This window comes from Biomphalaria glabrata, chromosome 9 (genome assembly GCF_947242115.1).
Source record: "Biomphalaria glabrata chromosome 9, xgBioGlab47.1, whole genome shotgun sequence".
Lineage (NCBI taxonomy): Eukaryota > Metazoa > Mollusca > Gastropoda > Planorbidae > Biomphalaria > Biomphalaria glabrata.
Window position 1 is genome coordinate 21,468,915 of NC_074719.1, and position 16,199 is coordinate 21,485,113.

Here is a 16,199-nt window from a genome sequence, read left to right on the forward strand (position 1 = left end):
ACAACATACTTACATACAAGGCAAAACAAATTCTTTCTTTTCAGATATTTTATTTTATCATTCTGATTTCTTAAACTTAATCATACACACACACATACAAAAAAAAACAACAATTAAGCAGTCTTAAAATCTTAAATGCAAACTAATTACACAAAATACACAGGAAGGATGGCAGACTTAAAGATGACTCAAATTCACCAATTGAATGATTACTTTTTTTGATTTCCTGTGACTGTGACCACCTTTGAAATCCATTCTAAATAAGGTGGATTTCCATTTTCAATCTGCAATGTTGAAAGTTCAATTTACTTGTTACTAAAATTTTAAAACAATTTTCAGTGGAACACTTCTATATTCAGTAAACAAAGTAGAGAACATGTACTTACTGGGGCACTAATTACTTCAGCAACATCATAGGGATGATTTTTTCTAGAAAAGAAAAAAAAAAGAATATCTGATTTTAAATTTTCTATAATATTTAGTTAAAAATTAAAAGCATTTTTTTTTTCACTAAACATTTTTAATTTCCTTTGTATTAAAAAAGTTTTATTATCTAGCATATCTAATGATCATCTCCCGAATAATTCTATATGATATATTTGGGCTGAAAATCTGAAAGAAATAGGCCTGCAGAAATGCTGACAACTCTATGGCCTACTTCAGTTGAAAGATGAATTAGGCTCTCTTGCAAGATGGGAGCCAGGCATTTGCTATGGTCAGAAGGCAGTTGCCTGCACAACAGGTCCTCCCTCTACAGACAGTTGGTGTGTCCAGATAACCAGGTTCTGCAGGATATGGTATGGTATGCTGCCTTAGGGTCATTGGTTCTATTACAATTACATTTTTTCAGGGATACATGCAGACGCCTTTCCCATATTTGGCATTACAGCAAAGAAATGTAGCTTTATATTCAGTTTTCATTCTTCTAGATAAACAGCCAATTAAGGTTAACAACACTTCCAGTCTGAAGCATTCTGGTTTAGGTGCCAGATACTCTCACATGTTTCTTGTGTCATTTTAACAGTCCCTGACAATATTTGAACCACACACGAAGGCCAGGGGGTTGGACAGGCTGTCAGAAGCTATGTAACACATGCCACTGGAAATATTTTATAGGTAGAGGAGTGCTTACAACAAAAGAACCTTATGGAACTAACTCTCATTAAATAATGAATTGTACAAGTATTTGCCAATTTTAAAAAAATATCACCAGCAAATAGATCTAAACTAACTTTGATGAACAGCAACTCAGTGTTACTAACCTTACAAATTCAGAAAGCTCATCAATTTTCACTGTAAGAGTTTTAATCATCTGCAAAGAATAACACTGTCAATGTTCAAGTCTTAATACAGATGGAAAGGGAAGATATAGGCATCTAATTACATTAGAATATACAAATAAATATTTTAAACAAATTACCAACCAATATTAATTCTGAATCTTCTTGTATTTTGTCTTCCCATTCATATCTGGAAAAAGATACAGGGATAAGAACTAGCAAAAATGACATTAAAACATTGTAATAAGATTTGTTTGACAATCATCTATGGTATCTAAAATATATGTGTATATTTTTAGAAGAAATGTTTCTAATGCTCCCTGTAGGAACTCTGCATGAAACTACAAAGTCATGTTTCTTTTTTTTTTAATAAGAGACAAGCACCAGGAAATAGAATCTCTCTTAATGGAACAAAGCAAGTTTCTCTCTGAGGCCAGCTGTCTAAGGGACTGCCTACAAATATGCAAGATAATAAAAAGTAATGAAAATAAAATAATTTTTAAGCCAAAAATAAAAACTACAATTATAATGTTACACATTATTGCTGAATTTATTTAAAAAAAAAAACTATATTGTATGAAAAATGACATGGTTAATAACATACTGACAAAGCCAAGAACTCATTTACTACTTACATTGATGTGACTTGTGGAATAATGTTGACACATGCAGCAAGTTTGTTTTTGACAATATCTCTGTGGAAAATTGGGTTGTAGAGGATAGTAAATAGACCTAATAAAATACTCAGAAAGGCACAAAGATAAAGGCACAACATGATATTCTTATTACATATGCTTGGACAAATTTGTACAAGTGCTCATTCTTCCCTAGTTCCATTAGAGCTTGGAATGGTTTGCCTGAATTTGCCAGGAAAACCAATAACTTAGCAGAGTTTAAGTCTCCAATTAATATGGAGGAGTACATTAAGGAATACACATAGATATGTGTGTAAGATGTAATTGTCTTCTGTTTTGAAGGACTAAAGTTTATTAGATAGTATAAATGTTACAAATGTAAGTATTATACATGGCTACAGAAAATTAGTTTACACAAAAACCTACTGCCATGTTACATATATTTCCATGAATTTAGTCCATTGATTGCAATAAATAAATGAATGAGTATAATAGTCTTGACACATTTTATGATAGCTTCTTAAGTCTATACATGACCTATGACAAAAATGAAATCTATATACCATATAAGAAAAGCAGAGTTGACATACCCTGCAAGCTTCTTGCCAACCTCAATGTTTGGTACAGTGACAAAGGCCATTGATGCAGTGCCAGATGTGTAAGATCTGGTTTGTAATTCTGCCATTGTAACTACTCGACGCAGAACACTTAGAAGTAATGGCATGTACAAATCTGAGCCTATTAGCTAAATTTATAGTTGAACATAAAAGTAGAAAGTAAGCTGATAAGTATAGATCTAGGGACTAAATAATGTAAAAACAAAATGTCTTTGTAAATGCTTAAAATACAAGGCTTCAATTCAATGGAATTAATAGTAGATTCTACTAGATCAAGAAATTTTCTCAAGAAATCCTGCCTTTTCAAAAGAAATGTAATTTACATTCAGGCCAAGTTTTATAGGGAATTGTTATCTTATAATAGACTTTATTGTTATGGAAATTCCCACAGTGAATTTGCCTGCTTTGGTATTCTTGCAAATGTTTTCAATTTTTGCCATCTAGAATCTAGATCTAAGAATATCTTAAAGATGTAGACCATATGGTTCAGAATTACTTATTGAATTTATATAATAAATTTCCCAGAATATTTATTTTTATTGGCTGTCAATAGCCATTGGCAAGAACAAGAACTTGATCTAGTCTAGATTCTATAAGCAGATTTACTATTGAATTTTAATTTATCTTTAAAAAAAAATTACCAGCACAACAAAAAGAACTGGTGCTACAATGATAGCTGCTTTGTGCATTAATTTCAAGTAGAAGTAGATCTAGAGTCTAGATCTAGATTATTTCTAGATATATCAAATAGTAGAATGACTACACTCTTAGTCTTACTATACACCGTCTACAGACTAGAACTAGACTCACTTAGACTTAGACGTCTTAGAGTTAGAGTCTTAGAGTTAAGACTCAAGATCTTGACTCACAGTACAGTACTAGTAGGCCTACTGAATAGTGAAAAGAAAAAAAGTTTTAAAAAAGGGGACCAGTTTAACTATGTAAACTGTGTTAGTTTAACTTAACTTAAATTTCAAGCTATCTAGATTCCTAGATCTAGATCTAGACTAGAGTACTAGACTAGAGTCTAGACGACTCTCACTCTACCTCTAGATTAGTCTAAGTCTAGATTACTCTACTCTAGATTGACTAGATCTAAATAAATTTCACGATTACCCAACACTCAACAGTTACAATAATAAAAATAATTAAATTAGATCTAATCTAAGTCTAACTAAGTCTTATGTTTTAGTGGAAAGGTAATCCCTGACTTAAGATCCTATGAAACGTTTAAATACGATTGTGAGTCTAGGTGTTTACGTTTTGTTTTTTGTCTAGTCAAGGGATGCCACTCTGTTCTATAATTTTAAGTTCATATAGACATTAACCATCTAAATCTACTGTGTTTAAAATAAAATGTAGGCCTATAGTAGTATAGTAGAATGAATCTAGATCGATGTAAGATCTATATAGATATTAGAACCAAAATCTATATGAAGAATTCTTTAAAAAAAAAAGGAGGGGGTGTAAAAAAGTAAAACCGTTTAATATAATAAATAAAGTTATTTGTAATCTTGCGAACTTCTGGGTGGAAAAAAGTACGAGATAGTAAAAAAATACAAAACAAAAACAAACAAACAGTTCTACTAAACTAATATTTGTAGCAGAAATAACTAGATCAAGATCTAGTTCAAGGTCTCATTATCTGGTGTTGTTTATACATTTAATTTAATTGTTTAATTACTAGATCTATTAGGCCTTACATTTACAAGACGACAAAAAGACGAAGTCCTTATGCTCGTTCCATATAGGCTAAGACAAATTTGTACAAATACTCCTTCTTCCCTAGTGCTATTAGAGCATGGAATGGGTTGCCTGAGCTAGCCAGGAAAACCAGTGACTTGGCAGAATTTAGGTCATTGGTTAATATACATGACTAAATACATGACGCGTAGGACGTAATCATCTTCTTTTTTTCCCTTTAAGTAACGTCTGTATTAGGCCTATATAAGATAAGACCTCATTTGACTTCTGTTTTAAGGACCAGGGGGCGATATCACCCCGAGGCTACTCTGCATTAAAATTGAGTTTATATTATCCTCATAAGGCATATCTTTTACTTGTGCGTATTTTTGTCAATGTCTTCAAATAAAATAGTAAACTATTTGAATTAGCCTACTTGTACTACTGACAAGGTAAACGGTCAGATAGTGACAGACTGGAAAGGGGGGTAATTTTTTTTTCTCTCGAATTTTAGAGCAAGATATTTTTAGCGGCCCCCGAAAGGGGAAAAGACGCTTTTAGTTGTGTGCGAAATGTCTGTCCGTCTGTCCGCCCGTCCCGTTTAGATCTCGTAAACTAGAAAAGATATTGAAAATCCGACATCACAATATTTTAGACCATTCAAAGTTCTGATGCAACGGCTACTTTTTTTTTCCTGAAAGCGAAAAATCTAATTTTTAAAATCAATTATGCAAGCAGTTTTTTAAAGAGAAAAGGCTAATTAGTATGCATTATAAGTTGAACAAGATGTAAGACAAATAGCAATCTTATAAACTTCATTTTCTTACAATTTTTTTATGTATATGTTTTGAGAATTCAAATAACAGACTAAGCCTTTTCAAAACAATTACATTTTGTAAAGACCAGGAGAGGCTTGGTAAAGCGCTTAGCTTCCGAACCGAGGGTCCCGGGTTCGAATCCTGGTGAAGACTGGGAGATCTCGTAAACTATGAAGGATATTGAAAATCCGACATCACAATATTTTAGACCAGGGGTGGGCAAATTACGGCCCGCGGGCCACATGCGGCCCGCCGGAGTGTTTTATGCGGCCCGCCGACACCTACAGAAATCAGTTTTGCCCTGTCTCATTATTAAAAGTTTCAAGTAAACGAAGATTATGCTTATTGGCTATACATCAATACACTCTATTCAAGACACAATCTCTGAGTGTTGGGTAGACTTGGAACAAGATGGCAAGTGTAACAACTGATGGAGCTCGATCTTTGACTGTGAAAAATAGTGTTTTTTATTTAATAAAAAATATCCCAACCATAAACTCTAAACAGGAAAGTTTGCACAAAGCTGCATAAAATGTCAACATTACAATTGCTAATTGAACGTAGTAAAGAAGCTTAATAGAGCTAAGGATGGTAACTACGGATAGTTCCGATTTATGAACGAAATAAATTATATGTATCCGCTAGCTTAGCATGGGCAAGGCAAATGAGAAGAATATGAATTCTTAAGATAGAAATTGTTGTTACTTGAAGGACATTGACTCTGGCTTTGTTACCAATATTTCTAATGAAGAGTGGAAAAAAGATTTGATATTTTTTATGAGCTCTAATGCAATTGATTGCTTGCATGTGAAATGTAAATGTGTGTTAAATCTTTTCAAACAAGGTTTCCCATTTTTACATGCAAGCAAAAGAAAATAATTTGTGTCATTTTCCTTTGCTGAAATGTGAAACTATTTCTAGTGAAATGATTAAAAGTACAACACTAGATTCCATAATTGTGCAATTTGTAAAAGCAAATTTTAAGACGTCAAGAGCCTTGTTCAATACCATCAGCTCACCTTAAGCGCAGAAGCTGATTCAGCTCCAGATGATATAGCTCAAAGCAAAGAGAAGCTCCAGTCATTACTTAGACGGGAGTCTTATTGATGCCAGAAGCTGTATTTCCACACTTAAAAAAAAAAAAACTTTGCTGCTGTTCACACAATTCGGGTACACATACATCTGTTCTTCTTGCTCTTCTTCGTTCTCATTTTACATGTTGGAGGGTTCAGATCAGTAATCCTATATCTGAGATGAACCGCACATTGGCTTCCAGATCAGGCAGTTCTCCGAATAGTCTTTGGAGGGCTCTGGGGCCAGAGTCTTGTTCAGGCCTCTTGATTTTGTATACACCATTAAATGACATGGCCAGCATTCTCTGATGATACTTCAAAAGAGCAGGTTTCACTCGTCCCGACATTTAACTTCCGGAAGGTAAATTGTCTCATTCAGTGAGCAAGTTTTTTTTTGTGGTAAATAAATAAGTATAATCACTGGTCAATGTTGACTGACTGTAATTTGACAGCAGTCACAAGGGCAACAGCTAGTAATATAGTTTAACAGTTCCGTAACATTATGCACGATTGTAAAAAATAAAAAATTGCACATTAAGTACAACTGTATATTTGTGAGCATATTGTGATTTAAAAAGAGAACAGCAGTTTGTTTGTTTTTTTAAATCGTAGAATTGGTTTCAAACATAGCTATTTTTTGTTGTATTTTTTCAACGTGGAGTGTGGGAAAAAAAAAAGAAAGAAACGTGTTAGCTAGCGTATCTTTCTAAGTTATATATATATATATATATATATATATATATATATATATATATATATATATATATATATATATATATATATATATATATCATGGGCGTAGCCAGGGGGGGGGGGTTCTTGGGGTTCAAACCCCCCCCGAAATGAAATCCCCCCCTTGGGGGGGGGGGAGTCGGAATTTAGTGACTGATTTTTTGCTTTGATTTTGTTTATTTTAGGTGAGATTTTAATACTAAACCATCACTTGCCCTATCACAACCAAAGAGGTTTTGAGTTTAAAACCCCCTACCAGGGGGGGTCGAGTTTAAAAAACCCTACCAGCGGGGTTCGAGTTTAAAAACCCCTACCAGGGGGGTTCGAGTTTAAAACGCCTACCAGAGCGGTTCGATTTTAAAAACCCCTACTAGGGGTTTTGAGTTTAAACCCCCTACCTGGGGTTTTTGCAGTTAACTCCCCCTCTTCTATAAAACAAAAGCAAAAAAAAAATGCAAACGAAAATCCCCTAATTCCAAGAGAACAGTTAAGGAAGATTTTTATTTTAAAACCACGTCTAAAATTTACGATAAACCCCCTCTTTAATATAAAAAAAAGCTAATTAGGCACTCAAAATGTTATGAGCATAGCTAAATGGGTTTTGACTCAGTTTTGAGTTTAAACCCCACTTCAGTGGGGTTTGAAGGTAAAAAATACCTCTTTTTAATAATAAAAAAAAGCAAATTATGCACTAAAAATGTTATGAGTGTAGTCTATGGGGTTTTGAGTTTAAACTCCCCTCCAGTGGAGTTTGAAGCTAAAAAGTACTTCTTCAATTTAAATAAAAGAAAATTACTCACTCTAAAATCTATGAGCGTAGTCAAAGGGGTTTTGAATTTAAACCCCCCGCCATCTTCAGTGTAAGAAAAAAAGCAAATTACGCACTCAAAATGCTATGAGTGTTGCCGAAAGGGGGTTTTGAGTTTAAACCCCCATTCAGAGGGGTTTGGTGCTAAAAATACATCTTCAATATAAAAAAAAAAAGCAAATTACACACTAAATTATTTGAGCGTAGCCAAGCCAATCGGGGGTTTTGAGTTTCTTGTACAGATGACTTTTTTTTTAAAGTTTAAAACCCCTCCAGATGGTTTTGAGTCTAAGATCCCCCTACAGAGCATTTGAGGTGGAAAACCCCCAACAGAAGATTTTGACGATAAAACTTCTCTTTTCGATATAAAATCTAAAGCAAACTACAGTCACTTAATTCCAAGAGCGTATTCAAGAGCGGTTACTTATTTTTACCAGTGGCAGGGCTCCATTAATAAACTGCATTGAATAGTCATCTACCGAAATCGAAAACACTAAATATAGCTCAACAAAGATGGCTAATACAGATTTCAGGAGTCAGTTATAGAGATTGGATCTAAATCAAGGAAATCCTATGCCGAACTGGGAGTCGACCCCTTCGTAAGATTGTGAGAGAACGACGCATGAGGTTTGCGGGACATATTCTCCGACAAAATGAATTACGCATAAGAAGAGTTGCAATGATAAGCTCGTACAACTTGACGCCACTCATTCATGGAGGTCCTCATGGTAGGTGGGAAGAGGCTTCAGACATTACCAGTGACAGATTTTTATGGAAAGTGCTTGACGTCAAATGCTCCGAACGGCGTGGGAGGGTCTAAGTCAGTAAGAATAGCACATTAGGTTTTCGAAATAAAACTTTTTAATAAAATGGACTGTAGATACCTCAGAATATGCATTTTGTTGGCTTTCAATACCAAATATAGTGCTTGGCGGCGGGGCTTCGCCCCGCGCTGGGGAGCTCCTGGCGCTCCCCCAGAACCCCTTGCTAGTAATGGCGGGGAGTCCACAATTTTATGGAAACAGCTTGATGGCAAATGCGCCGAACGACGAGGGAGCGTCTAAGTCAGTAAGAATAACATATTAGGTTTTTGAAATAGAACTTTTTAATCGCAGGAAAATGCACTGTAGATACCTCAGAATATGCATTTTGTTGGTTTTCAATATCAGAAATAGTGCTTGGCGGCGGGGCTTTGCCCCGCGCTGGTGGAGCTCCTAGCGCTCCCCCAGACCCCTTTGCTAGTAATGGCGGGGAATCTACAATTTTTTCACTAACTCATGGAAGAACCTATTCTAGGGCACAATAAACGTCTTCCGAAAGAATGAAGGGTCAGAATGTAATAAAGATTATGTACACACACACACATAAATACATATAATTTTTTTCCGGGGGAGGGGGGGTCGGGGGGGGGGGGAGAGAGAAAAATTCACCCCCCCAAACCCCCCCCCCCGAAAAAAAATCCTGGCTACGCCCATGATATATATATATATATATATATATATATATATATATATATATATATGCGGCCCGCCATTCCGAATTTATTTTTAATGCGGCCCTCGATACAAAAAGGTTGCCCACCCCTGTTTTAGACCATTCAAAGTTCTGATGCAACGGCTACTTTCTTTTTTCCTGAAAGCGAAAAATCTAATTTTTAAAATCAGTTATGCAAGCAGTTTTTAAAGAGAAAAGGCTAATTAGTATGCAATATAAGTTAGACCTAATTTAAAACGAATAGTAATCTTATAAACTTCATTTTCTTGAACATTTTGTGTGTATACAGTGATATTGAGAATACAAGTAACAGAAGAAGCCTTTTCAAAACAATTACATATTGTAAAGACCAGGAGAGGCTTGGTAAAGCGCTTAGCTTCCGAATCGAGGGTCCCGGGTTCGAAGACTGGGAGATTTCGTAAACTAAGAAGGATATTGAAAATCCGACATCACAATATTTTAGACCATTCAAAGCTCTGATGCAACGGCTACTTTTTTTTTTCCTGAAAGCGAAAAATCTAATTTTTAAAATCAATTATGCAAGCAGCTTTTTAAAGAGAAAAAGCTAATTAGTATGCATTATAAGTTAGACCTAATTTAAAACGAATAGTAATCTTATAAACTACATTTTCTTGCACATTATTTTTGTATATACATTTTTACATATTTCAAATAACGGACGAAGCCTTTTCAAGACAATTACATTTTGTAAAGACCAGGAGAGGCTCGGTAAAGCGCCTAGCTTCCGAACCGAAGGTCCCGGGTTCGAATCCTGGTGGGATATTAACTTCGGAATCCTTGGGCGCCTCTGAGTCTACCCAGCTCTAATGCGTACCTGACATTAGTTGGGGAAAAGCAAAGGCGGTTGGTCGTGCTGGCTACATGACACCCTCGTTAACCGTAGGACACAAAACAGATGAACTTTACATCATCTGCCCTATAGACCACAAGGTCTGAAAGGGGAACCAATTAGGCCAGGTTCACATCTAACTTTGCATTCACTTGCACCTATCCCAGTGGCGTAGCTAGAGTATATGATGCCTGGTGCGGTAACTTATCTTGATGCCCCCCCCCCCCCATAAAAAACAACAACTAATTAATAACATTGCAAAACCTTTTTTTTTCAAAATAATATGTATTCATTAATCAAATATTGTTTAATTCTTTCATGACCTTAATGACCTTTCATGACTTCAGCATTATCATAGCCTTGACCCCTGCAGTCCATTATGTCTAAGCCATCCAAACGCAATTTCTCTAGAATCATCTCAGCGATTCCAGCAGCATGCGTGTCCTTTGTGTCGATGAAGTCAACAAAAGACTCACGAACCTGCACCCCGTCATTATCCATGACAACATACCGTAAAATTTGGGAAATTTGATCCAGCTTTGAGATGTCAGGTTTAGTGTCAAAAATAATAGAGACATATTTGGCTTGTTTTACTTGCTGTATGATTTGTTTTTTAGCGTGATCCCCCAATATTGTAATAAATTCATTTTGTATTTGTGGAGACGTGTATGTATTCGGTCTGGAACAAAGCTTAGTTTGAAGCACATGCTCCCTCAAGAGAGGATCGTACTTTGATAGTAATTTTACTACCTCTCCAGGTTTTCGTCTCTTGTAGAATCAAATCTTGCGCCTTGTCAATATCGTTCCCAACTCTCAGGCAAACTTCAAGTTCCCTCCAAGCAAGCGATAACTGAATGTGAGCTCTGCTGGTCTCATGTTTTCCTGGTACTTGATCTTGTTGAGAAAAGTGTGCAGGGGAAGCAAAATAAGGATTCTTTTTTTTTGGCGTATAACACATCCACTTTCTAAGAACTTTCTCGCCGTTTGACATTTGCCGGAAAAACCAAGCCTTTGGAAGCTTTCTAGCCTTTCATTTTGCTGACTCTTGATGTCTATACACCTCTCTGAATTGACTGTCCATACGCTGAACTTTTTCAGATCCTTGAGTTACAAGGTGTATGCGAATATTATCTGTGATGACATCAGGCCAATCTCCAATGTCGTTCAGTCTAGAGTTTATTTCTGTATTGTTTACACTGTCTGATGGTTCAGCTTCTTCAGTATGAATTTTTGAAGACATGCTTGTGTGCTGTACTTTAGTCTCTAGAACCTGCGGTATTGAAGTATTTTCTTCTTTTCACGATGTCGGCCTCATCATTTTTTTTCTGGATTCAATGACAACCGTCTCATCTTGCTTTGTTGCTTTTAATTGTTCAGTTAATTCATACCCATTAACAGCTCGCCTATAGTCGGTGGACTCTGGCAATGATGTGACTTGATATTGTCTCGATGCTTCTTTAAACTTAAGAAATTTAAGAAACGCACCTCACTGCGGCCAAAGAAACTGCTTTATGCGGATGACATTGTCCTCTGGTCAACTGGCAAGAAAGTCGACCAAATACAGGCGGCATTACAAGCAAACCTCCAAACCATCTCCTCGTATTGCGACAAATGACAGATTCAGATAAACGTTGCCAAAACGACCTGGTCCCTGTTCAGCCTAGGGATCGACATTCTTAAGGCTCTATTCGAGCTTCAACTCGGTGGGCTGCGACTCTAACGTGAAAACACGCCAAAATATCTAGGGGTGACCCTGTATAGAATACTGTCAATGCTCCAGCACGTCCAGGACGTTGAAAGAAAAGCCTCGGAGAAGTTTGCGTTACTAAGAAAGCTGGCCAGCACAAAGTGGGGTGCCAAAGCTGACATGCTACGCATATTGTACTAGGGGCAGTCAGATCACAAATTGAGTACAGCTACACAGTTCAAGTATATGCTAGTAAAACTGCCCTCGAATCATACGACCGAGTACAATCACGGGCACTAAGGTTCATTTGTGGCACCTTTCGGACAAGCCCAACAAACGCTGCTGAAATCTTAACAAACGTGGCCCCTTTACATTTAAGGATGGAGAGGACGGTACTTACAGCCTATGAGCGCTATAAAAGGGGCGACTCTAGGCTACCCACCTCAATATTAGTGCGACAGTGGAGAGAGAGGAACCGCATAAAAATGCGATCGTTCATCCACATTGCGGCCAATTTGTCAAAATCAGCTGGACTCTCCACTGACAGAATCCCAATTAGAAGGATTAGTACTTGCCCTCCGTGGAGGAAAAATGCCGGCCCCACAAATAAGCATGTCCCTTATAGGGCAAGAGAGAGCCACCAAGAGGCGATTAACATCTGCCATACTCCAAAACTTGGCATCAGCTACATTAAAGTCCTACCCATCAGATGCCATTTTCTGTTATACCGATGGGTCGGTAATGAGGGACCCCGGTAGATCTGGGTATGGGGCCCTTATAGTCTACCCAAACCGGACAGAACCAGAGATGCCGATTTCTCCGTCTGAGCTTAAAAGGGTTTTGAGGCGCCAGCGAGACTAGTCAGTCTTGAGCGCTGTTCATCATTTTCTTTACGTTACGGTATTAAAATTAACTAGTTAGTTAAAAAAAAAAACAACTCGTAGAAAAGAAAGGTTAGCTTATTTAAAAATATTGACATTACAATAGAATTATTTCCAAAATTAAACTATAAAGAATCATAAAGAAATGAATAAACTAAGACAATAATTTAAAGCTAGAGTTTAGAAATATATTTGTAAACTCAATATCTAGATTAAACCAATGGACTAAACAATGAAGTAAAAAAAAAGGTTGGCTTATCTTCTTCTTCTTCTTTATATTACAGAGCATTGATTAGTGTAGTAACAACATGTACCGTGTGTCCAAAAAAAAATTTAGTAAATTAGATTCAAACTGTTCTATATCTTACATTGTATGGAAGAAATAGTCAAGGAGATGAAATAAAATAGCAACATGACTAGTTCATAAATCGTTAGTTCATGTTTAAAATACAGTAGTTTATGTTTGTTCGTGTCCATACAATTAGTCTTTTTTACTGAAACGCTCAGGGAAATAGGAAATTAATACACACTGGGGGAATTTTGGTGCCCCTATCCACTTGGTGCCCTGTGCGGCCCGCACCACCCGCACATTGGTAGCTACGCCACTGGTCTAGGAAGTAAACTATCTTCAACTCTGAAGGAACATCCGAAACATGTAAAACAAAACATTTTACAATGACTTTCATAAGAAAATTTCGAAGAAACTATTCTATAAGTCTTAACAGACTTCAAAATAAGATTTTGTTAATGGGATGTTATTTAATTATTTGCAAGCGCGTTGGCGAAGTTCAAGAGTTCTATGTTACAACATCATGGATTATCGATCGGCTAGCAATAAAATCAGGAATCAATCACACCGATGGGCGTTTCAATCACTCTGACATTGCCAATATGCTAGAAATCGATGTCACAGCTACTGCTCAAGCTCTGCTGAATGTGATGAACTGATGAATAAGATTAAGATGAAGGCTTGTTCTAACATGCAAGTGTAACATCTCGTGGGTCAACACACTATGATATGTGCCTACCTTATCTTATAAAATGCACACGTTACATCAAATAAGAAAACGATTACGTCATAAGCGTCATGTATTTAGTCATGCATTGTTAATCAATGACTTAAATTCTGCCAAGTCATTGGTTTTCCTGGCTGACTCAGTCAACCCATTCCATGCTCTAATAGCGCTAGGGAAGAAGGAGTATTTGTACAAATTTGTCCTAGCATATTGAACGAGGAATGTGCCTTTATCTTTGTGTCTTTCTGAGTATTTATTTAAATTTTGTTTTTGTGTAGAGGTCTGTTTAGTCACCAAGTGTTAATGCTCGGTCGTTGGATTGGTTACAAGACTAAGACTAAGACTGCTTTATTGATCCTTACGGAAATTTGTTGTGATTACAAGGACTCTTTTCTCATATAAAGACAACACAACAGAAAAATACACATAAATACAACAGACACAACATAAAGAGTTCATTCAGCGACTACACACAGGCATCTTTGTGCGTTTCATGTTCCCTGATCAACGAGTGGCGGTGATATAGTCTGACCGAGTGAGGTACGAACGAGTTTTTGTATCGCTCTGTTCTTGTTTTAATTGACAGCAGTCGCCCACTTCGCGACGACCTGACGTAGTTCTGATGGAGCAGGGGACGTTGTCTTACAAGATTTTTTCGATTTTCCTTAGACACTTTTGTTCAAAAAGTTCATTTAAACATGGTAATGTTGTAAGTGTAATTACCATCAAAAATTATCTCTCCCTTTCCTTGTCGTTACCTTGGAAACACATACATACACTCCACTTACTGATTGACTGGACTGTCGTTCTGTCGTTTCGATAGTCCCGGGTTCATACCCTGCCCGCTGCCATCCCTCGTCATCCTCCGAGATGTTTGAACTAGGAAGTAGATTTACCTTCAATTCTGAAGGAACATCCGAAACTTGTACACATTTTTTACAAACATTTTTAACACGATCAGAAAAGCAATCGATAGAAATGACATTGTTTGGGTAAGTCCCCAGGAGTATGGTCGTTTAAAATTATTTCATAATAAACAGGACATTAATGAAGCGGCTCAACAACTGGATAACACTATTCAACAAATAATTTTTCTTTCTCTGTAAAAGCTGTATATGTATACGTTTATATCCACATTCCGTTTAATCGGACCACCGGTTAGTCAGAGCAGTCGTTCATTCGCGTGGAGTCCTTAGGTATGGAAAACGAATCCTGTTACAATGATGGTTGTTTCTTTTAAAGTTCCAAGTTCAGCCTCTCTTCGATTCTGTGGCATTTTACGTCTCGTGAGATAATCTTTTCCCTTGTAACTAAAGAGGCCAATCCTTGATTCGCAGCTGCTGTCACAGGTTGGACATTATTTTAAGTTTTGAAAGGGCTGCTGTGGACTGTGCTATTCGGGCCAATAGTTCGGGTTTTGTTCGCTCATCTGAGACAATAGCTCCGAGGTATTTGAAGCTGTTAACACTAGTTAGCTTTTTACCTCCAATACTGATGCCTTTTTTAAAGACCTGATGGCTATTGGTTCAAACAAAATAGTGACATGACTAGTTTATAAATCGTTAGTTCATGTTTAAAATACAGTAGTTTATGTTTGTTCGTGTCCATACAATTATTCGTTTTTACTGAAAAGCTCAGGGAAATAGGAAATTAATACACACTGGGGGAATTTTGGTGCCCCTCTCCACTTGGTGCCCTGTGCGGCCCGCACCACCCGCACATTGGTAGCTACTCCACTGACCTATCCCTTGATCTGCAGCACCATTGGGGCAACCTTCTTTCTCCATTCTTATCTCTCATTTGTCTTTGATATAATATCATTTGGATGTTCTTTCTGAAAATATTGAAGCCTGCCTGGGTGGACCACTTCGGGGGCCGATTTTAAGTTTGTGTTTCCACACAAACTGTCTTTGTAACCTTGTATATTCCCGCTCTTGAGCAACAATCTGTGAGCCTCGTTTTAACACGAGGTACGAATTACTTTCTTACACGTACACACACACACACACACACATAATGACATATATGAACTATTATAGAGGCCTACCCACAATTCAAACCAGCGCTCCTTATATGGACTGCATTATCTAGAAATTCAGATAAACAATCAAATCGTAGACCAAGTGCAAGAATACGAATAACCAGGCACAACCATAAACAACAAGCTGACAGAATGAACACTCTGAGATCTTTACACCAAGATGCATCAAATACTTTTCTATCTTTTGAAGCTAAGAAAATTTAAACACAATTATATTACGTTTGTATACAACTACCATCAGTTGTCTAGTTACCTTTGCCATCTACCATCAGTTGTCTAGTTACCTTTACCATCAATGCTGGTAATGACACAAAGATTTGTATGCCTACTAAATAGACTAATTTAAAAAAAAAGCACCTAACATCACTCAAACACAGCTACCATTTTGTGAAGAACTATAGGCCTACTTCATGAGAGATTTATTCCACACAGTGCCGTTGTGAGGGTGGGGAGGGGGGGGGGGTTCAAATTTGAAGATCCACTCATTATCTCATGTCATGATGTCGAATAAATAATTATCTTGTCTCTTATCAATAGAGGCCCAGCTTAGATTTATCAATGGTAAAAAAAATCTTACCATTCTA

The 16,199-nt window shown here is 36.8% G+C and overlaps 1 protein-coding gene across 3 annotated transcripts; it reads right to left on the bottom strand.

Moving 5' to 3' along the window:
• Nucleotides 1–30: 30 nt before the first annotated feature.
• On the bottom strand, nt 31–15,892 carry LOC106073758 (protein CutA homolog). Of its 3 annotated transcripts, none has more exons than XM_056041240.1 (7): nt 15,869–15,892; nt 2,506–2,660; nt 1,916–1,975; nt 1,425–1,470; nt 1,263–1,312; nt 387–429; nt 31–284 (listed from the first exon to the last, which is right to left on the bottom strand). In XM_056041240.1, exons 1-7 carry the CDS (start codon nt 15,875–15,877, stop codon nt 210–212), a joined length of 438 nt encoding a protein of 145 aa, XP_055897215.1. In that variant the 5' UTR covers nt 15,878–15,892; the 3' UTR covers nt 31–209. The 3 variants fall into 3 exon arrangements, with proteins under 3 accessions (XP_055897215.1, XP_055897216.1, XP_055897214.1); XM_056041241.1 differs by lacking the exon at nt 15,869–15,892 and adding an exon at nt 4,236–4,379; XM_056041239.1 differs by lacking the exon at nt 15,869–15,892 and adding an exon at nt 3,174–3,331.
• Nucleotides 15,893–16,199: the final 307 nt, after the last annotated feature.

What these genes read in the sequence shown, in the direction of transcription:
- LOC106073758 (XM_056041239.1), bottom strand. Translation starts at nt 3,221, where the DNA reads ATGCACAAAGCAGCTATCATTGTAGCACCAGTTCTTTTTGTTGTGCTG. An exon ending in GTTGGCAAGAAGCTTGCAGG is followed by an intron (nt 1,976 to 2,505) that starts GTATGTCAACTC and finishes AATTTTCCACAG; the next exon opens with AGATATTGTCAAAAACAAAC. An exon ending in GAGCTTTCTGAATTTGTAAG is followed by an intron (nt 430 to 1,262) that starts GTTAGTAACACT and finishes TTTCTTTTCTAG; the next exon opens with AAAAAATCATCCCTATGATG.